This window comes from Eschscholzia californica, unplaced genomic scaffold, assembly GCF_041429995.1.
Source record: "Eschscholzia californica isolate CP2 unplaced genomic scaffold, dmEscCali1.0.p SCAF_6, whole genome shotgun sequence".
NCBI lineage: Eukaryota > Viridiplantae > Streptophyta > Magnoliopsida > Ranunculales > Papaveraceae > Eschscholzia > Eschscholzia californica.
Genome location: NW_028238483.1, coordinates 32,712,571 through 32,735,771, shown reverse-complemented (window position 1 = coordinate 32,735,771; position 23,201 = coordinate 32,712,571). Strand labels below are relative to the sequence as shown.

Sequence of the window (23,201 nt, the reverse complement as noted above, 5' to 3'; positions counted from 1 at the left end):
CAAAACATGATTTCATAAGAAATTTCCATGTTTTTTCTAGCATTTTTGAAGATTCTAAAAGCATAATTTGTGGGTCTAAAATCTGCTGATGGAAGACTAAGTTGTTCATTATGTTGAATTGGTTTGTTGTTTAAATTTGACAGGCCTGATTGTGGGTTGTATGTGATTTTGCACATGGAAGAACTTTTTATCGAATCGAACTATAATCATTTTCCTAACGGGATGTCAAAAGATGACTGGACAAAACAAGCGCGAAGGAAGAGGGGTGAACTAACTTGGTTGTTGCTGAATGATTCGAAGAATATATGGAGAAAAAATGTTTAAGTTAAGATTTAACTTGTATTTTGTTACGGGCTTTGTGAAAAAACGAAGCAAACATGATTATGTTTTAAGTTCGAAGAACATCTTGAGCAGTTTTAGTTATATTTTTCAATTTTCTATAATACCACAATTATATTTTAGATTTCGTATAAAAGGTTTACCGGGTCTTTTGTCACGGCTTGCTTGAGGTCTTCGAATGCTCTTTGGCAGGTACCACACCGGTACCCCGAGGAGAAAGTTTCAGCTCGAGGAAATCGAGCCAGAGGTCAGTACGAGGAGTGTGAGGATTCGAAAAAGTCCCTACTTTAGATTGAATTCCGTTTATAGATATATGATTAAGATGTAACTAAAACTTCTCGGACACTACTGAAACTAATCATGTATAAGACGTGAAACGGCAAAGGCATGATGAACTCAAACCCTTAATGCTAGATCCACTGATAACATATATAACTATGGAAAGAAATGTATCGTTCAAAAACATAGCATAATGTATCGTTCAAAAACATGGCAAAACATTAGCAAACATATGACTAAGAAAATTGCTAAATTGCTAGAAACATTAAAATAATGTTGACACAATTTCTCCCACACTACAAGTATTTTTCTAGTTTATCGATAATTTGTAAGTTAGTCTAGCCAAATCATAATACCAACTTCCACGCATATTATGGAAATATAAAAAGTAAAATGCATAAAACATATTGAAACATCCATCAAAATACATTCGAGTTTAACTACGACAATCTCTTAACTATTAAAATTTAATAGAAAGTAGCAGAATCCTCTTGTTTAAATACGATAATCTGTTAACATTGATCAAATTCTCTAACCAAATAAAAGACTTAAGTAGCATATTTCGGTTTCTAGCAGCTTAAGTAAACCTGCATAATCAAAATTTAATTTAGTTATCATATAGCTGCCGTGCATGAGGCACTATTGTGATAAGCCGGTTTTTTACACCGGCTGCAGACCCTCATTTTTTTGGGTATGTTTCCTGAGCTCTCTCTTCTTACTGTCCTTGGCCTTCCCGGTTTTCGCTTTGTTAACGGAGGTAGTGTTCTTGTTGCATCATTGTACTCCATTGGCTCGTCATAATTTGGTATTGGGTAGACATAGTATTGATAAGTGTTGACGAACGCTTGTTTGGTGAAAATTGGATCAAAAAAACTTGTTGTATCACCATCATAATTCTTGATGCACAACATGGCATGTTGACAAGGGATACCATCTATCGACCACCTACCGCAACTACATTTGAGATCAATGAGATTGACAGAATGAGTAGGAAATGAGCATACCTCGTACACAAGATCGCCAGCAGGGATTATTGCCCAAGAATTAGCCAAATTAAAACGGTATTCAAGTTCAATATTGATTTTGGGGCATAGGAAGTGACACCATTTCTCAGCTTTGATTCTCTTCTTGTTCATCCTTTTCATTATTCTAACACGGATAGAATCCAACATAACTGTGATAGGTAAAACCCTGTCATCACGTATCCAGTTGTTGAAGGTTTCTGCCAATTGAGATGAAATTGCACCGTAACGTGAACCAGGGAAAAAGGAATCAGCCCAATTTTCAGGGTTTAATGACTCAAAGAATCGAGCCACATTAGTCCCGCCCATATGTACCATCGATGCCATATGTTTGTGAAATTCTGACTCAGGTACCGCACGTGCTGCCTTAAATAGTAATGACTGGAAGTACCCCGACTTCTTAGCCCCATTTTTCACCCTTAGATTCAGGTTGTTTTTCAAATGCCACGCACAAAACGAATGCAACGAATTGGGGAAGACACCCTTAACACCTTTTAGTATTCCAGAGTGTCGATCTGACATGAATGTATAATTGGTGTTAGGATCAACACTTTTGTGTAGGTTTTTGAAAAACCATTCCCAGTTCTGATCATTTTCACTATCAACAACGGCGTAAGCAAGAGGAAACATGCCTGAAAACATCAATAGAAGTAAAAATTTATGTAACAGAATAAACTTAATTCAATTAGAGTTTAAGAGTTGCTATATCATATATGTAAAATGTTGAAAAAACCACCTTAGTGTTACAATATATTAATGAAATGGTAACAGAAAACGAAATGTTCTAAGGAATTCTCTGAACATACCATTGTTTCCGTCCTTCGCTACAGCTGCGAGAATGCATCCCTGAAACTTAGACTTTGCAAATGTGCCATCAACATATATGACGGGCCGGCAATGCATAAAACCTTTTCGACATGCGCCTAAGCAAATAAAAATGCGGATGAATCGACGGTTTATGCTGTCAACTTCGAGATCAACTATGCTATCAGGATTAGTTCGATTAATAGCCGAAGCATACCATTCTAATTTAGAATATGAATCCTCTTCTTGCCCAAATACAGTGCTTAAGGCTTTTTTCTTTCCTTTGTAAGAGAAGTAGTAGCTCAAGTTAAGTCCGAAGTCTTTTAGAAATGACAATTCTACATCCTTAGTGCTTTTGTTAGGGTTGATCTTAAGATCTTCGGCTATGAGACCTCCTACAAGTTTGCTTGATATTTTTGCCTTCGAAGAGTTTAGAATAAAATCAGTGCAGCCTATGTGATTTAAATTGAACTCCTTTAATAAGAAAATATTAGGAGATCTCATGGGGGCATATCCGTGCACCTTAAAAGGACATCCATCTCCATGGCACCCAACAGTAACCCTATACCGATCATTCTTTATAAATTTATAACTTTTTTTCGTACTGATAGAGTAATGACCAATAGCATCTCGGAAGGCTTGAACCCCACCCTCAAACTCTTGACCGACGTGGGTAAAAATTGGACCCCATGCTTCTGGCTTAGTTATTTTATTCTTAAGGTAAGACCCATTAGTATTTGCATCACTAAAATCCATGGAGTGATTGAATAGCTGCAGAAAATAATATAAAAGCATTAAATATTTTTGCGTTTTAAACTACCTTATTCAACTTCATTCAACAGATGCTACTAGAATGTAAAAAATGCTAATATAATCAGTAAGATGCTAGCGAAATAGTATTTGCTTATTAAACTACATTAACAAATTCATTCATCAAATGCAAGTAGAATGTAAAATATGCTAGTAGAATCAATAAGATGCTAGAAAAATAGTATTTGCTTATTAACCTACTCTAACAAATTCATTCAACAGATGCTAATAGAATGTAAAATATGCTAGTAGTATAATCATGCTAGGAAAATAGTGTTTGATTTCTAACCTACTGTAAGAAATTCATTCAACAGATGCTAATAGAATGTAAAAAATGCTATTACAAACAATAAAATGCTAGAAAAATGATATTTGCTTTTTAACATACTATAACAAATTCATTCAATAAATGCTAGTAGAATGTATACCATGCTATTAGAATCGATAAGATTCTAACAAAGTGGTATTTGGTTTTGACGACATCTGTAACAAATTCATTCAACATATTGCTATTATAATACAAAAAAGGCTATTAAAATACAGAAAATGTAGGGAAAACAAATTTACTCTATAAAACTTTTTTATGAGAAAAAGATAACTGTCAACTGTGATAGAGATTTCAACATTCAAGTGATAAAAATTAATATTACAAATAAGTTTTTTGTTAAAATAAATTAATTTTTTGAAGAAGATTATAGTAATACAGATTGTGTTAGTAGGGATTTTTAAATTCTAAAAATTAATTGAAGTCAAACATACCTTACAAACGAAATTACAGATGTTTAATTGATCGAGGTCGAGATAAAAACCAAATCACAGATTCATACTTTCTTGAAGTTGAAAGAACATAGAGTTAGAGAGAGAGAAATTCGTTTTTTGGGAGAGAGCATCTCATTTTAGGTAAATCACCATTGAAATGGTAGGTTAATTTAGACAACTATAAGTTTTGGAAACAATATATTTTCTTGAATTCAAAGAACATAGAGATACAGAAAGTGAAACTAGTTTTTGGGAGAGATAAAGTAGTTTTAGGTAAATATCCATTGATTTGGAAGGTTGATTTAGAAAAATAATTCTTTTGGAAATAAAGATTAACATTAAATGTCCACCATAATTGTATTAACTTAACCATTATAAACCTTTGGTTTACCAATGGTTAAAAAATATTTATGAAAGGGCAAAAATGAGAATAAATTACAAGAATGATGCATGGGACCCACCAAATAGTGAATTTTTGGACTTATTTTACATTTTCGATTTATTTTGGTTTAATTTTATTTATTGGTTTAGGAGTGGATATATGACTCATTACCCCCCCTATTTTTGGACCTTAAATACAAAAATCCTTAAATAAATAACCACTTGGAATGTCCCTCTGTATTTTAGAAAAATAAATAGCACTCGCCGATTAATTACTAGGGACTTATTGATTGTATTATTCAATGACTATTTTTATATGTTAAAAGTGGAAAGTTTTGTGGCCACATGTCAAGTCGAATAGGAAGCACAACATAACACTACAACACAGTGGGGCAGGCTTGGTTTGTTTTTTCTATTGCTACCTCAAAACTGTGCAAAGAGAAAATGTAAAGGTGCCATATTTATGCCAAATATTGTGGGAGTTGATGTGGAAAGGAGACATCTTTAGCAATCATGGAGCCCCCTCCCATTGTACTTATTAATGGATAAGTGTTTTTGGGAAATTTTATATAAATACATTTTTTATAAACAACAGAGTTTGTGAGTACGACAAACAATTATACATTATATATCAATTGGTTTAAAAATGAAAGAAAAAAGTTATCGTGACAGAAGGTAAATTCATATCTCTTGCCAAATCATAAATATTTTGTTTCTGGCAACGTTTTCTTAAAACCAAATAGGTTTCCAATTGGGGTAAAAATGAAAGAAGAGGAATGGGTCTTCTACTTTCTCATTCCTGGCCCTAAAAGTCATGGAACTACCCTAAAATCCCTTAATTATATTACAGTAATACTTCCTCATCCTCAGAAAATGTGGAATTTTTGGATTAATTAAACTTGAAATTATTAGAGCATAAATAAGGTAGATGGACTTTAGGCCATAGTTAGTTGGGCTTTAGGCCTGTTCTTGTTTGATTTGGCAGTTTCTGACTTATCACATCTTTGAAGTATCAACGCCATTGTAATGACTATCGTGTTCCTAAGTGATCTTGGGCTTTTGGGAGGAATGGATGCTCTACGGCTCTACCATACGCAAGACCCCCAATACCACTATTCTCTTATATGCCCACATACCTTACAAAACTGGTGAGTACAAATTCTCCTTAAATTGGGTAATTCCGGAAGCACCTATATTTTCACTATAGGCGCCCCCGCACCCCCAAAAATAATACCCTTGCCCCTTGGTGTGTGCAAGTTCTTTTGCACTTTTGCAGCTGTCTTTGTCTTGTTTTTTGGTTATTGTTGCTTCACTCATTCTCTTACAGAGTTAGCTAAATATTATTGTTAAAACACTGAAAAAGTGTACATGTAGGCATGGACTTCAACTTATTTCGATCAGTAGACACTTGGGCTTTGATAGTGTTCACATAAACTCTAAAATCCTGAAAGTTTCAGGTTCGATTATCAGAAGGAGTGGAATCCACGGTTCATTGAAGTTGACTTTTTAAGATATAAATAATAAGTTTGTTGGACTTTAAGCTATTTAATATTTTATTAGACTTTAGATCTTTTTCATTAGTATTTTAAACTCAGACGGTTATCGTGCTTATCACACCTTGGTGGTGTATGAGTGTAGACCAGTGGAATCAGTTGTATTGAGGGAAGAATTTCTAGGGATTTTAGTCTCTTTTGTGAACAAGGTGAAAGGAGGTAGTGGATTGAGACATTTGTAGACATTTGAGGATTCTCAAATGTCTGGGGCATTCCAATCCAGACATTTGAGAATCCTGAAATGTCTGAGGCATTCAAATCCGGACATTGAAAAATTCTGATATGTCTGAGGCATTCAAATCCGGACAATTAAAAACCCTGAAATGTTTGAGGCATTCAAATCTAGACATTTACAAATCCTCGAATGTCTGTAGCATTCAATTATAGACAAAATGTCTGCAGACTTTGGTAGACTTCATAGTTTGATGGATTTTGTGAAGGATTTGGGACAAATTTGGAGCCCAAAATGTCTTTACAAAAACAAGAGACATTTGAAGTCCATCATGTGATTAAACAGCAGTAATAATATTAAAATAATAAATGACCACCAAATGTCCATCAATGTCCACGAATATTTACAAATGTATATGAAAGTCGAAAAATATATTTTCTAAATGTTCATACAAATATATTATTTCATGTGATTAAACAATAATAATAATAATAATAATATTAAAATAATAAATGTCTACCAAAATGTCCATCAATGTCCACTAATATTCACAGATGTCTACGAAAGTCAAAAAATGTATTTTTGAAATGTTAGTACAAATATAATTATTTCAAGTGATTAAACAATAATAATAATATTAAAATAATAAATATCCACCAAATATCCATCAATGTCTGCAGATATTCACAGATGTCTACGAAAATCGAAAAATATATTTTTTTATTAGTACAAATATAATATACATTACACATTTTGTCAATTGATTCAAGATCTTGATATGTCTCCAGGTCATTTTTTCTATGGATCAAATGTCCTGAAATGTCTATAAAGACATTTTATCTACAAATTCAATGTCTTGAAAATGTCTATGAAGATATTAGTCTATAATAAATCACCCGAAATATCTTGAAATGTCTACGGGACATTTTGTCTATAAATGTGTGTGAAAGTCCCAATTCACTATCCTGGGAGGTAACCACTCAACAATTGCAACAAAAAGAAAACAAAAAACAAACATGTGTTATGTGTATAACGTGGGACAATTTAATTGAGCAAACTACCCTCAAGGTTGGGGGAAGATTTGTTCATCTACTCTAGAGGCAGATTTGGTGGCAAATTGAAAGAGTGTTTCGCACGTGCCAAATTCACCTACCCCTTTCTAATGGCTGCTACTTCTTTCATCTTCATCTCCATCGATATTTGGTGGGAAAGAAAGTAAACTTCTCTCATCTTCAAACCTAACATCTCTCTCTCTCTCTTAAACCCTAAAACTCTGTCATTCATTTTAATGGCTTCTTCTGCAACTTCTTATACTCTTACTTTCACTCCAAAGTCGTCATCATCTGTTGATCCTTGTCGTTCTAAGACGTGTATTTCATCTCTTCAATGTCCGAATCTCGATAAAATTCCCCTAAAATCATCTTTGATTTCATCAGGTTCACTATTATTGAATCCAATTAGATCTCCTCTCACTAGATCTAATCGGATTATTTCAAAGAAGATAGTAGCAAATTCAGCTCAAGTTATGGAGCAATCTCCTCGTGATACTGGTTCTAGGGTTTCGACAGTTGTGGATGTTGATTTGGGGGACCGAAGTTATCCAATTTATATCGGTGCTGGACTTCTTGAAGAACCTGATCTTCTCCAAAGGTAAATCCTTTCCTTCTCTAATCAGACAGAAATTTTACTATTTCTGGATTCTGGCATCAAAACCCTAAATTTCACCAAGTAAATGAAATAACCATGTATAATTTGATCACAGTTCAAATTCAATAAAACTGCAATTTTTACTACTAGTTATCCCATTTCAGTTTGTACTTATTTATGAGGTGTTGTTTATTTTTTCCTCTTTTTTATGAATTTGACTAGTTTGAATCAATGCACCCAAAATAAACTCAAATTAGTCATTCACACTAGTCAGACATCATAAGTCAGATAAAAATAAACCGTCTGAATTCTTTCTATCTCGAGTCAATTTAGACATAGAGATTTAATATTCTATTTAGTAAAAAATGAAGCAAACACTACCTTAATCACTTAACGAAATTATCTTCGAGGTTAAATATAAGTGTACGGCATCAAATCTTACCCGTTTATATGCAGTAGAGGGGTGTAAGCATCAACAACACTCAGTCATCCTTCTAAGTGATAAGTCAGTGAAGTGAATAGTCATTTGTTCCTTTAAGTGAGAAGTGGCAATTTTGTTGTTCTTTCCGCTTTTTTCTTTAACTTGTATGCGTAGTCAAAAGGGTAGCAGTGACCAATTAGAAAAAACGCTAATATCCTTTGAACTTTATTATTAACAATATAATGGGTTGTAGTACTACATACAAATTCAATAAATTATAAAATTAACAAAATAGAATACTATTATTTCGTAGAATACTATATTAGAATATGTAAAATTGAAGTGATCTCTCTTTACCGACTCGCATTGTCGAAGAAAATAGTATCGAGGCGACAAAACAAAAATCCTTTTTTGAGTTTCTTTACATTGAGAGAAATGTAAATTACCTGTTCTTATATATTTTTATGCGTTCAATCAGGCATGTTCATGGGAAGAGAGTTCTAGTGGTAACCAACACAACAGTTGCACCACTATACTTAGATAAAGTTACTGCTGCATTAACTCATGGAAACTCAAATGTTTCAGTTGAGAGTGTGATTTTGCCTGATGGGGAGAAGTATAAAGATATGGTAGGTGTAATAATCGAAGATAAATTTATTTGTTTTCCATAACTAAACATTTTTTTTCTTAACACTTCAAAATTTTCTCAATAGGATACCCTTATGAAAGTATTCGACAAAGCCATAGGATCTCGTTTTGATCGTCGTTCTACATTTGTCGCTCTTGGAGGTGGTGTTATTGGTGATATGTGTGGATTTGCTGCTGCTTCTTTTCTCCGTGGTGTAAATTTCATTCAAATTCCAACTACTGTCATGGCACAGGTTTGTTCAGACCTTCTCTTCTTCTTTTTCTTGTCAAGGGTCTACTGGGTTAACATATTGATGTTGTTTCTTCAGGTGGATTCCTCAGTTGGGGGCAAAACTGGAATCAACCATCCACTTGGGAAAAACTTGATCGGTGCTTTTTATCAACCACAGTGTGTACTTATAGACACAGACACGTTAAACACACTACCTGATCGGGAATTAGCATCTGGTCTTGCTGAAGTTGTCAAATATGGGCTTATTAGGGATCCTGAGTTTTTCGAGTGGCAAGAAAAGAATATGCATTTGCTATTAGCAAGGTACTCTATAACTGATACTAATATACTTTTTGCAACCCATAATAGAAACTTGAAATATACTATGTTAGAATAGATAATAAATTTAAAGTTTTATGTGAAAAGCCTTACCCAAGCTTGATTGGAAGGTAGTAGAAATGTATTACGTTTTTCTTCTTATTCTTAGAGGAAATGTTCAAACATACAAACAGTATAGCGGTATAACCTGTTGGTATATGAATTATGTGCAGGGACCCTGATGCATTTGCTTATGCTATCAAACGTTCGTGTGAGAACAAGGCAGAGGTTGTATCTCTAGATGAGAAGGAAGGAGGATTGAGGGCGACACTAAACTTGGGGCATACATTTGGCCATGTGAGTTTTCCGTCATCTCATTCATGATCCCTTTCTTAATGCACTTATCCATTTGTTGATTATAATGTCTATAGTGAATTCAGTTTCACTTGTGGTGTATTTAACATTCAATATATTTTACTGTAAAATGTATATGATTGATATGTATAAGGACCATAAATGAAATAATGCAATGGAAACTAGTAAAGGTTAGCTGAAGGTTAGAAAGCTTAAGCATTCCTCTTTCACAGAGAGAAATGGGCATGCATTACGTCGATGTGCTCTACAGATCATAATTCTTTTTTATTTCTTAGTTATTCTTCCTAATTATACCTATTGTTTTTTAGGCAATTGAAACGGGATTTGGCTATGGGCAATGGCTCCATGGAGAAGCTGTAGCAGCTGGAACGGTACTACTTCCTCTGTTTTTTTTTCACATCTAGGGTTTGAAGGTATTTTCAATGATCTATATTGTTTGTTCTGAAAAAACCGGATTATTATGCAGGTAATGGCTGTTGATATGTCTTACCGTCTCGGTTGGATCGACGAATCAATTGTGAAGCGAGTTTATAGTATTTTAGAGCAAGCCAAGCTACCGATAACCCCACCTGATGTCATGACTGTCGAGAAATTCAAGTCATACATGGCTGTAAGAAATAGTAACTAGTATTTCGAAGCTAAGATTCTCTTATATCGATTTTCACTTTCTTTTGTTTCTTTTGATGTAAATGTAGGTTGATAAAAAGGTGGCTGATGGGCTACTAAGACTCATCCTATTGAAAGGTCCTCTGGGCAATTGCGTTTTTACCGGTGATTATGACAGAAATGCACTCGACGAAACCCTTCGTGCATTCTGTAAGTCTTGATTTGGTTAAAGCTTTGGTTGTGCTCATTATCACTCGACCACGTGCAATCTCTGAATCGAGTTTTCACTTCCATACGCCTAGAATTTATCCACATTTGGCTATGTAATTTAAGTGTCTTAATTTCTTCTCAATATATATACAATTTGCGTTGCGGAGTTCTTTCGAAATTTGTTGTAGTTTGTATGTTATACCCGAATGAAATAAGAGTTTATTTATCATCTGTGAACATTCTGAATTCAGAGCTATAAAAGAAGAATTTCCACATAATGTTGAATGAATAACGAATCAGTTTAAAAACAACTTGTTTCATGTGATTATGGGAATAAGTAGCAATATATTGCCATTTTTGTTCATTATTTCGATAGAATTGCAGACTTCTTTGCGTTATTTGTGTTTGCTTCCATTTTTGTTGTTGCTTGCTTGTTTATAGTTTCTTCACGTCCCGGTCGCCTCAGAATATTCAGGTCGTGTTTGATTGAGAAATAAGTTCATGTCTATCAAAGTCATACCTTGGATACTATATGCAACTAGCCCTACTAGTCTGTGTGGAAGGGAGGTTGAACAAGTGGAGATGAAAAGATGTGACCTTGTTTTGATTAAAAATTACCTATTAGATTGGTTTCACAAGGGTTCTCTGATCTTTTATGTGATATAATCTACCATCTATGGATGAATGATCAATAAAAAATCGCTCGTCGGCTTTTAATAAGTATTGTTTATATCCAATAGAATCTAAACTAAGCACAATTGTAAGTTGCATTTTTTCCAATGAGTTTAGGTAATGCTCTGTATTTTGCGGGTGTAAAATGATAATTTCTTTTTCCGAGATAAAGATGTACATGTTGTATGGTGAAATTAGTTGTAAATTGATTGACTAACGAAGAGACAATTTACCTAACAATTAAGCTACATATAAGTATTATCATAACCTTGAATGTGAGTTGGGAACTAAATTGGGAGCTTTTTTTGTTCAACAAAATAAAATAAAATTGGGAGCTTGTTTGATCTTAAAAAGACTTCAACAAAGTTATTCTCCGACAAGATAACTAGATAAAATCTAAAAGTGTATTAGGTGTAAATCATATATTTTACATGTGATTTTTTTTTTTTGTTATTAGGCATTGAGTTAGAGGTTCTTGTTTCAAGTTACCACTGTAGAATTCAAAGTATGATATGACATTTTACTTGAGACATAAAATTATTCGAGTCAGAATGTCGAATGTTCGTCATCTCGAGGAATCAACACAAGAATGAGTTTAAACTTATGATTTGATGCTTAAGATGACTATCGTGCTTTTCAACAAAAAATAAAAAAAGATGACTATTGTGCCCTCAGACTACTCAGACAGTCAGACTGAAACAATTATAAAAACATCTCCAGTGCAAGACTCATGAAAAACTCTAAAATCCTACGTGACACTCTAACATTAAGAGTTTGAGCCTTGAAAAGAAAAACCCATACCAATCTCATGGCAGAAAAAGAATGAAAAATGAATTGTCTTATTAAGACAACAATCAAAATCTTGATAGGGATAGAGCAATCGTCGGATCCCAAACAGTCCTCAAATTAGAGAGAGAACCAAACAAACGGAAGTTATTAAAAGACTTGACGGAAATTCACGGTAAAAACCGGGAAGAAAGGAGCAACCACCGCCATGAAAGCTTAAAAGTTTTAATTATAAAGAAAACGAAGAAGAATAGAATCGAATCCTTCTTTCCTTTTCATCTTGACCCCTATATCTTTCTTTCTCTAAAATCGTCTATATTCTTAGGGTTTTTATTATTGCTGTAAACATAAGACATTTAAAAGAAAACAAACATTTGATTTTGAAGCTAAATTGAAATTTCTAGGGTTTCTTCAGATTTCTTTGTTGTAATTAATTAAGTACAAAAAGTTAGGGCTTTTCTTTTGAGAAAGATTGTTGATTTTAGGCATGGTGGATTTCTGTGAATCAAGAAAAGCTTAATCGCCGCCGAAGACGAGCGGCGAATACTTCTCATTCTGAGTGAGTTTTTGTATGGAAACGCGTAGTCGAAAGCGGGCGGAGGCCTCCTCAGCTGCCCCTTCTTCATCTTCCCCATCGACTCGTTCTACTAAAAGAGCTCGTTTATCTGCTGCTGCTGCCGTTGCAGCTTCTTCTTCATCATCAGCATCAGCATCAGCCTCAGCCTCAGCATCGGCATCAGTTCTTCCTCCTCCTCCTAAGATCTCAACTCGTCCCCGCCGTAATTTACGCTCTCAAGATTCCTCTGTTTCTGCCACTCCTGCTGCCACTGCTTCTACCCCAATGGATTCAACCACTGAATCGTCTGGTTCTGCTGCCCGCCGGGAACCATCCCGTCGCCGTGGAAAGAACCAAATTTCAGAGAGAGAAAAGGAATCGGCGGATAAAGGGAAAGAGAAGGAACCTGAAGTTAGGGCTGGAGAAAGAGAAAGGGAAAATTTAGATAGGAGTTTAGGGCTTAGCATTGATGGTGGAAATGAAGATGATAACGATAGTGATGGAGCTGTTGGAATTTTACATCAGAATCTTACATCTGCTAGTAGTGCCCTTCAAGGGCTTCTGAGAAAACTTGGTGCTGGTTTAGATGATCTACTGCCATCTTCAGCTGTTGGTGGTTCTTCTTCGCAGCAGAATGGGCGGCTTAAAAAGATACTCACTGGGTTGAGAGCTGAAGGGGAAGAAGGACGTCAGGTTGAAGCCCTAACTCAGCTATGCGAGTTGCTTTCAATTTGTACCGAAGATTCACTCACCACATTTTCTGTCGATTCATTTGTGCCTGTGCTCGTCGGATTACTTAACCATGAAAGCAATGCTGATATCATGTTACTGGCTGCTAGGGCACTTACTCACTTATGCGATGTTCTCCCATCATCTTGTGCTTCTGTTGTTCACTATGGCGCAGTTTCATGCTTTGTTGCTAGGCTTCTTACTATTGAGTACATGGACTTGGCAGAACAGGTGATTTGATTCTCTAATGTGATTTAGTATTTAAAATTCACTTAAACTCGCAAGTTGGGTTTTTGATGTTTGCAAAAGAAATCAACATCCCACATAAATATAGATTCTGTAAAATTGACTTAGTGTTGATCTGTGAGATGCATCTTATTAATCTGTGTTGCCATTAACATGCAGTCACTTCAAGCTCTTAAGAAGATATCTCAAGAACACCCTACTGCATGTTTACGAGCAGGTGCACTCATGGCTGTTCTATCCTATCTCGACTTCTTTTCGACAGGAGTACAGGTAGAGTTCCTCATTGGATTGTTTAGTGTTGGTTTGTTACTTTTCTCAACTTTCGCTAAGGCGTTTTGGATGCTTACGTCATTATGATGGTCATTTGTTTCAGCGAGTAGCATTATCTACTGCTGCAAATATGTGTAAGAAACTTCCCTCAGATGCAGCTGACTTTGTTATGGAAGCTGTGCCTCTACTCACTAATCTTCTTCAGTATCACGATTCAAAGGTATATAGTCACCATTGGAATTCCCTAGTTTCAAATACGAACAGTAGAACCTAGTTTTGTTTCTTCATCTTAAGACTGTATTATTTTGCAGGTCTTAGAGCATGCTTCTGTTTGCTTGACCCGAATTGCTGAGGCATTCACATCGTCTCCCGATAAATTAGATGAACTATGCAATCATGGGCTTGTCGCACAAGCTGCATCTTTGATTTCAATCAATAATTCTGGAGGTGGTCAGGCATCTCTGAGCACACCTACATACACGGTAATACGATGAACACATAGATTTGGACAGATGCTTTTTCTTCTATTTGACCCGATTTAACATCTGAGTTATGCAGGGTTTAATCCGCCTTCTTTCAACTTGTGCAAGTGGTTCTCCTCTTGGGGCGAAGACACTGCTTCTCCTGGGCATAAGTAGTACTCTCAAGGACATTCTCTCTGGTTCAGGCTCAGCTGAAAGTATTTCAGTTTTACCTGCTTTAACCAGACCTCCAGAGCAGGTATGAACGCTGCTTTTATCGTTTTGCACGTTTTGAATAACAAAAAACTAGTACACCTACTTGTGGTTTAGGCATAATTCTTGCGTGCACTTAGTAATTTGGTTTGTTGAATATTTGATGTAGTGGGATTGAAATTTCTTGCAACTTTTCGACAGTATGTGAACCATCATTATCAAACCAAGAAATTTTGAAATGATAATTACGAATTTCTTAACCTACATGTAACTGTTGTTAGAACAATAAACAGTGGTCATGTTATGTCTATTTGAGGTTTATATTGATTAACAATATCCAGGTTATGCATTTTCCGAATATCCGTTTCCTAATTTTTAGTCTCCTCTCTTTCTTGTATGTCAATGTTTTTGCCAGTGATGCATTTTTAATAGATTTCATCTTTATAATTAAGAAAATGGTACTTCCACCAAGTGTCTGATTTTCAATGGAGTAGAAGTTTTCCTCGGGCTAAATGTTGGTTCTTTATAGATTCGAAAAAAATTGTACTTCCATTACCACTTGAACCTATACTTCCAACATAGTGGTTGCTCTTGCATTGTCAACAAGCAAAGTGGAATTACAAATACAGTGACCAACGAATAGATTGAGGGTGGCATAAGCTTTCACTCTTAAGGAAAATAATTTGATTTTCCCTTTAAAGTGGTGCTTGCTTTTTTGCTGACACGTAGATACGAACAGGAACTTCTTTGTTTTTGGGGTGACGACTAGCAATATTATGTATGTGTGTTCATGGTTTCTTCTTTAATTTGTTAGTGCACTTTATTTTCGAGAAAGAAACTTCGGTTTGCTTTTAGCATTATGAACCTTCAAAATCACCAATTTCTGGGTTCCATCACATAGATATTCGAGATTGTGAACCTTGCGGATGAGCTTCTACCCCCACTGCCAGAAGGGACAGTTTCTCTTCCAGCCTGCTCTCAATTTTCAGTGAAAGGATCTACTGGAAAGAAGTCTTCTGCCAGCAGTTCTGTGAAACAAGATGATGTGGATGTTACTGTACCCAAGGTATCAGCTCGTGAGCAAATATTGCATGACCAACCTGAGCTTCTACAGCAATTTGGGATGGACTTGCTTCCTGTTCTAATACAGGTCAATTCATCTAATTCTCTTACTTGGTATCTGATACTTAAATCCCTCGATGCATAACTCTAACCCTCTTTTTCGTGTGAAGCAGATTTATGGATCCAGTGTGAATGGCCCTGTTCGCCATAAGTGTCTGTCAGTTATCGGTAAACTGATGTTTTTCAGCCCCGCAAATATGCTGCAGTCATTGATAAGTGTAACAAATATATCAAGGTATTGTTCTTCTAGGCGAAATACTAATGCCTTTGTTGGATACTGATGGTTCACATTGCTTAATTGGTTAATACATTTGACTTGTTTCCAGTTTCTTAGCTGGTGTTCTAGCATGGAAGGATCCACAAGTCTTGATTCCTGCCCTTCAGATTGCTGAGATTCTAATGGAAAAGCTTCCTGGAACCTTCTCCAAGATGTTCGTTAGAGAAGGAGTGGTACACGCTGTGGAGACACTTATAATCACTGATTCATCAAATTCTTCTGCTGCTCCAACATGTCCCTCTGAAAAGGAAAATGATTCTATAGCCAAAGCATCATCACGCTCCCGACGTTACAAGCGACGTGGAGGTGGACCAAATACGGAAGGAAATTCTTTGGAAGAATCAAAAGGCCATGCTCCTGTAAATGTTGGCTCACCCCCGACAACAGTTGAAATTCCCACCCATAATTCTAGTGTTCGGGCGACAGTCAGTGCTTCTGCTAAGGCATTCAAGGATAAATTTTTCGCTGCTGAGGGCGGGGCTGAAGTTGGAGTAACAGATGACTTGTTGCGTTTGAAGAATCTTTGCAAAAAATTGAATGCTTGTGTTGATGATCAAAAGACTAAAGGAAAAGGAAAATCAAAAGCTGGGCAACGGATAGTAGATATTTCTGATGACACCGAGGATTATTTGGTTCAAATCATTTCTGAGCTGCTAGAAGAACTTAGCAAAGGAGATGGTGTATCCACGTTCGAATTCATTGGTAGTGGAGTGGTGGAATCTCTGCTCAATTATTTTTCTTGTGGAACCTTTTCGAAGGACAAAGCTTCAGAAGCAAACCTGCATAAGCTTCGGCAGCAAGCGCTAAAACGATTTAAATCGTTTATTTCAGTCATGCTTCCTGCCGGTGTTTATGAAGCTAGTGGATCTCCAATGACAGTCTTAATTCAGAAGCTTCAAAGTGCTTTATCATCCTTGGAGCGTTTTCCAGTTGTTCTAAGCCATGCATCGAGGTCAGCTAGTGGCAGTGCACGCCTATCCTCTGGATTGAGTGCATTAGGCCAACCGTTTAAGTTGCGCCTCTGCAGAGCTCAAGGAGAAAATTCTCTTCGTGACTATTCGACAAATATTGTACTTATTGATCCATTGGCAAGTTTAGCATCCGTGGAGGAGTTTCTTTGGCCTCGGGTGAAGAGAAGTGAACCTGTGCAGAAGACTTCAGCTTCTGCAGGGAACTTCGAAGCGGGAACAGCACTTACTGGAACTGATGCTTCATCTCCATCTGTTTCTACTCCAGCTTCTTCTGCACGTCGCCACTCGACAAGATCCAAGTCGTCAGTTACTGTAGGAGGTACAGCTAAAAAAGACCCCCCTCCAGAGGGAAATGCAAGTTCTTCTAAAGGAAAGGGCAAGGCTGTTCTAAGATCTCCAGATGAACAAAGAGGACCACAAACCAGAAATGCTACACGTAGAAGGGCAGCGTCAGACAAAGACGAAAAAATGAAACCTGTACAGGCAGACTCTAGCTCCGAGGTAAGGCTTCTCGAACAAATCAATCTCTATATTACACTTCGACTCGAAATTAGCGTGTCAGAGACTCAGAATCTTAGACTGGTTCAAACTTCAAAGAGATGGAGTGGAAAGGAGGGATACAAATACTTGTGGGACTGAAAAAAATCTATTTAGCACGACTTAAATTATACGTTTCTATATGTCATTTTACCATTTAGTTAACCACATTAATCTGCCCTTTCACATGCTTACTGAAAATCAAGTAATCCTTTTATTTTAGTATTTATATTCCTTACATTGCATAGGCTACTATACCACATAATTTTATGAAGAAGGGTATCCCTATCATTATATACTGTATAAAACTGTCCCTTTTGCTCCCTAGGATGAGGAGTTGGACATTTCCCAAGTAGAGATTGATGATGCAGTGGTGGTTGAAGAGGATGATTTCTCAGAGGATGAAGACGATGATCATGAAGAGGTAGGATATTCATTCTTTTTGGCAATAATTTTTTATGGTTGGAATGTGTTAAACAGTTCAAGTACTCTCATTCTACCCCCCTATTCGTAAATTAGACAGTTCACTAGATTAGGGCAGGGGTTTCCTAAGCAATGTGGTAGTTTTCTTCTGTAAGTTGCATTAATATTGATGAGGTTTGGAGTTCTGCCGCTTACATGTGACAATGATGATATTTTCTTGAAAACCCAGATGTTTAGAGACGATCCTGCGCACCTATGCGGGGCTGGGAAGGTACATGATGTGAAACTGGGAGATTCAACTGAGGACGGGGTAACTATTCCAGCAAACAAGGATAGCCAGAGCACTCCATCTAGTTCTAGTTACAAGGCTTCAGCAGTTAGAGGCACGGAGTCTGCTGATCTCCGTGGCAGCAGCTCCTTTGGCACGAAAGGTAAGATGTCATTTGCTGCAGCTGCCATGACTGGGCTTTCATCAGGTAGTGGTAGAGGCATCAGAGGGGCTAGAGATAGCCGTGGACTCGCTGTAGGCGGTAATTCAAATGAAGCTCCCAAGTTAATATTTTCAGCTGGTGGCAAGCATCTCAATAGGAATCTATCAATATATCAAGCTGTTCAACGGCAACTTGTGCGGGAGGAAGACGATGATGGTCATGAGGGGTTTAGTGGCTCTGACTTTTCATCAGGTGAGGGAAACAAGCTTTGGAACGACCTGTACACTATTACTTACCAGAGAGCAGAAAGTCAAGTTGACAGGACTTCAACAGGAGGCTCATCATCTTCTGCAACTACTTCGAGATCTACGAAGACTGGATCTGCTTCTAGATCCAGTTCTGAGTCCACAGGGCATCAGATCTCACTCCTTGATAGTATTTTGCAAGGGGAGCTTCCGTGCGATCTGGAAAAAATGAACCCTACTTATAACATATTGGCCTTGTTGCGTGTATTAGAGGGTCTGAATCAGCTAGCACCACGTTTACGGGTGCAGACGGTGTCTGATAATTTCTCTGAGGGTCAAATATCCGGTCTAGATGGATTAAGTACAGCAGGTGCCGTTGTTACGCCCACGGAATTCATCAATAGCAAGCTTACTCCTAAATTGGCTCGACAGATTCAGGACGCACTAGCGCTATGTAGTGGAAGTCTTCCTTCGTGGTGCTATCAGTTGACCAAAGCATGCCCGTTTTTGTTCCCTTTTGAAACCAGGAGGCAATATTTCTATTCAACAGCATTTGGATTGTCTCGTGCACTAAATCGTCTTCAGCAGCAACAGGGTGCAGATGGTCATGTCACTATGAACGAAAGAGAGGTTCGTGTTGGTAGGTTACTGCGCCAGAAGGTTCGAGTCTCGAGGAGCCGTATCTTGGATTCTGCAGCAAAAGTTATGGAGATGTATTCAAGCCAAAAGGCTCTTCTTGAAGTCGAATATTTTGGTGAGGTCGGGACTGGGTTGGGTCCCACTCTGGAGTTCTACACCCTCTTAAGTCACGATCTGCAGAAGGTTGGATTGGGAATGTGGAGGTCTTCTACACCGGAGAAACTTGCAGTTGAAGTTGATGAGCAGAATAAAAAGGCTTCTGCAGATTCTAAGACGCTTGAACATGATAATGCTAGTGCTGATAGAGGTCTTATTCAAGCCCCTCTGGGGTTATTTCCTCGTCCATGGCCTCCAAGTGCAGATATTTCTGAAGGTAGCCAGTTTTATAAAGTGGTTGAGTATTTCCGGTTGGTTGGACGTGTAATGGCAAAAGCTCTTCAAGATGGGCGACTTTTGGACCTGCCTTTGTCAACAGGTTTTTATAAGCTTCTGCTTGGTCAAGTAAGATGGACATCATCTTTTTTTCTTTCCTTACACATCTTTATAATTCATTGACACTGTTGCAGTATTATTTGTATAACTTTCTTCATCACAGGAACTTGATATGCACGACATTCTCTCCTTCGATTCTGAATTTGGGAAGATCTTGCAAGAATTGCAGTTCCTCGTTTGTCGGAAAAAGCATTTGGAAGCAACGGGTGGTCTTGCAACGGGTGATTTACATTTCCGCGGCACCCCAATTGAAGATCTATGCCTGGATTTTACAGTTCCTGGCTATCCAGATTATATTTTAAAACCAGGAGAAGAAAATGTATGGCCGCCATTGATTTATTTTCTTCCTTCCATAGGGCATCTTTTGTTGTCCATTGTCCACTACATTTAGTATCCCTTTGATATCTAGGATATTTTTGCAAATTTTGACATCCTTTTGGGCCTCCTTGATGTTAAGTTACGTGTGATCACATTATCCAATTTCATACTAGAGCCCTTCCGAATTTGAGAAATGGGGTGTAAAAACTCAGTTGCATACATAGCTACGAAATAATTGACACCCTATTTTGTGAAATTATGTACAACTAGATATTGGTCTATGAGATATCACTTAAATAAAAACAAGCAAGGTTTAACTGCAGTGTGTATTTGCAAAAGAATTCTGGGATATAAGGTTGTTCCTGAAACTCATTATGGTTTTGTTTGATAGGTGGATATCAACAACTTGGAGGAATATATTTCTTTGGTCGTGGATGCAACTGTAAGGACCGGAATTATGAGGCAAGTTGAAGCATTTAGAGCAGGATTTAACCAAGTATGTTTCCTCTCTGTTCGCCGACTTCTACTATTTCTTCTTGTTTTATACTTTCTATCTCATATTGTTCATTTCGTACTTTGGTGAATTGTGCAAGACAAATTTTGTTTCAACCTCCGATTGAGATAATGATTACAAGTCAATTTTTTCCCATTTTGAGGCACATCATGTTGTAGGAACTTGTGTTAGTGGATATAGGATCTATACAGTTATTTAGGAAGCGACAAATGACCCTAGAGTGACCTGCACTATGGAAGAGGGTGAAAAGTATCAGTGTTTGGAGAAATCTATGTAGGCCATCATTTAAAATGAGTGTGCTCTAATACTTGTAATCCCCTCAACTTGATCCTTAAAGTTATGTCCAAATGGGGTTGTTTAGAATTTGAACTCCCTACCCTTCGAAAAAAAAGGAAATATGATCTTCGTAGTACATTACATAATTGAATCTTCTATGTAACTTGTAGAAGACATTTTCTTGTTTTAGTTTGTACTTTGTAGATAGGAGCTGAACTTATCCAGGATTCCAGAAAACATATATCGTCTATGTGATTTGCTGAAGATTATTTTTTAAATGATTCCAGATAAGCCCTGAACTAATTTCTCATCCTTTCAATCGACCAGGTATTTGACATTTCATCGCTGCAAATCTTTTCTCCGCATGAACTGGACTATCTACTATGCGGTCATCGAGAAATGTGGAAGGTACAAATCTCCGTTATTAATGCCGTTAATAATCAACCTTTACATCATGCTTAATGAAACTATTTAATCTGTGTGCAGGCTGAGATGTTGGTTGATCATATAAAGTTTGATCATGGATTTACTTCCAAGAGCCCTGCTATTATTAACGTGAGATCCGACCCTGTAAACGTTTGTCGATCATTCTGAGTTTTTTGTGCTGAAGTCTGACCTAACCCGACATGTGTTTTTGTTTCATTTGTCATAGTTGCTTGAGATAATGGGAGAATTTACTCCGGAGCAGCAACGAGCCTTCTGCCAGTTTGTAACTGGAGCACCCAGACTTCCACCAGGCGGCCTAGCTGTACTTAATCCAAAGCTGACCATAGTTAGGAAGGTATGTTCGTGACTTCATGGTTACAGAAATGGTCTGTCGTAATCAATGAACATTTTAGAACCTTAATTAATGGAATTCATGTTTTTTACAGCTCTCTTCGAACGCCTCAAACACAGCGCCCAATGGAATGGGACCTTCGGAATCTGCAGATGACGATTTACCCAGTGTCATGACCTGTGCTAATTACCTCAAGCTTCCTCCTTACTCAACCAAGGTATAGTATTTTCGAAAACAATCACTCTCAGGACTTCATCCCATGACTTGAATATTTTGTTTTTTTAACTATCTTTCTTCTGGCAGGAAATTATGTACAAGAAACTGCTATATGCTATAAACGAGGGGCAGGGTTCATTCGACTTGTCTTGAGTCTCTTCAACAACCAATAGATCATTCAGCATATCTTATTATATATAATATGCTGAAACTACAGCACTTGATATGGTCAAATTTCAATTACATCTTCAAAGTTGCCTTCAGTACCTGGTCCAAGACAGTTTCTCTCCTTGCCTCTGCCGTTCTTGCGGAACCTATGGTGACGGTGAAGTCGATCCTAATTCGCATTGAAGGATGTTCTATTAGGCTCTGAAACTTCGTTCTTCAGTTGTCTAGATATCGTCTTGGTTGGATAGATGGAGGCTCTTATTTTTGGCTTTGTAAATTCTTAATTCTAACCCATTAGACAAATTCTCTCCTGGATTTCTTTCACAATTCTTCAATAATAATTTTAATTCACTTTATAAGTTATCTGTTTGAATTAATGGTGTGTCCCATTGACTGTTTTCATTTCCGATAGAAGCTTTCGTTAGAGAGAGATCAGTAATGTCACTATTATGAGAAACATGAGACCAGTTTTGTTCTTATTATGGCCTGAGGATTGGGGTATCAATTTGTTACGTTATTTTTGTTCTTCCTGTATGGAATTTGATACGTGAGCTTGATGGCCGTATTTGAACTCCGAGGAGAAACACAAATGCATTTTTGGAATTTGTAGAAGTTGCATTTCTTACCGGGAAAGAAATAGCGAGAGTCTTGCGCGGCAGATAGTCTCTCTTCTCGGTGCAGTGCCGTTCTCGTCTGTGGTTTGCCTTATGCATAAATGGAAGTCTCCAAGCTCTTCAAAAGTTCAGAACAATTTAACTGAGTCTTCTTTAAAGCTTGTCAACAATTTGAAACTTCAGTGGAAGCATCTCGCTAAATTCCGCTGCTCCATTGCACTGCGGCTTTTTTCTTTGCTGAAACTAACCGTGTGCGGGAGCTAATGCTGTAGACGTTGACACACGCTGCTAAGCTATACACTCTCACCATTGCTTGTTGTGCACCGTAAGAAGTAAGACTTCCTACTTATGTCTATACTACTCTGTGTCTGGCTTTTGCTAAATTGCTTCTTGTTGTGCACCATTAGAAGTAAAGCTCACTACTTACGTTTATACTACCCTGTGTCGCTTCTTGCTTCTTGTTGTTCACCATTAGAAGTAAAGCTCACCACTTACGTCTATACTACCCCGTGTCGCATCTAAAGTGAACTTTCACTAAACTGCTCTAGTGTTTACATTGTTAGACTTGGTCGTACTTGGATTTGTGGGAGAATTACGCACAATGAAGAGTTGGTGTCAGTAAAAATTGTAAATTGAAGAGCAAAAGGATTACAGAGAAGAGAAATCTACGGTCCACCATTGACAATGTCGTT

At 37.1% G+C, this 23,201-nt stretch overlaps 3 protein-coding genes across 3 annotated transcripts; 2 read left to right on the top strand and 1 right to left on the bottom strand.

Annotated features, from left to right (window-relative positions):
* Window positions 1–1,187: 1,187 nt before the first annotated feature.
* On the bottom strand, window positions 1,188–3,200 carry LOC147533719 (uncharacterized). Its single transcript, XM_086650064.1, has 3 exons — window positions 2,447–3,200; window positions 1,623–2,272; window positions 1,188–1,205 (listed from the first exon to the last, which is right to left on the bottom strand). Exons 1-3 carry the CDS (start codon window positions 3,198–3,200, stop codon window positions 1,188–1,190), a joined length of 1,422 nt encoding a protein of 473 aa, XP_086506190.1.
* A 3,946-nt stretch (window positions 3,201–7,146) lies between these two features.
* On the top strand, window positions 7,147–10,830 carry LOC147533718 (3-dehydroquinate synthase). The gene is made up of 8 exons (XM_086650721.1): window positions 7,147–7,769; window positions 8,666–8,816; window positions 8,901–9,068; window positions 9,144–9,370; window positions 9,598–9,721; window positions 10,048–10,110; window positions 10,206–10,349; window positions 10,435–10,830. Exons 1-8 carry the CDS (start codon window positions 7,408–7,410, stop codon window positions 10,564–10,566), a joined length of 1,371 nt encoding a protein of 456 aa, XP_086506847.1. The 5' UTR covers window positions 7,147–7,407; the 3' UTR covers window positions 10,567–10,830.
* Window positions 10,831–11,957: 1,127 nt separating this feature from the next.
* On the top strand, window positions 11,958–22,251 carry LOC147533717 (E3 ubiquitin-protein ligase UPL3-like). Its single transcript, XM_086650720.1, has 17 exons — window positions 11,958–13,529; window positions 13,704–13,814; window positions 13,918–14,034; window positions 14,126–14,296; window positions 14,373–14,534; window positions 15,390–15,638; window positions 15,724–15,845; window positions 15,937–17,359; window positions 17,724–17,819; window positions 18,048–19,634; window positions 19,729–19,944; window positions 20,335–20,439; window positions 21,061–21,141; window positions 21,220–21,288; window positions 21,386–21,514; window positions 21,606–21,728; window positions 21,815–22,251. The coding sequence occupies exons 1-17, from the start codon at window positions 12,585–12,587 to the stop codon at window positions 21,878–21,880; spliced, it is 5,772 nt and encodes a 1,923-aa protein (XP_086506846.1). The 5' UTR covers window positions 11,958–12,584; the 3' UTR covers window positions 21,881–22,251.
* The last annotated feature ends 950 nt before the right edge of the window (window positions 22,252–23,201 follow it).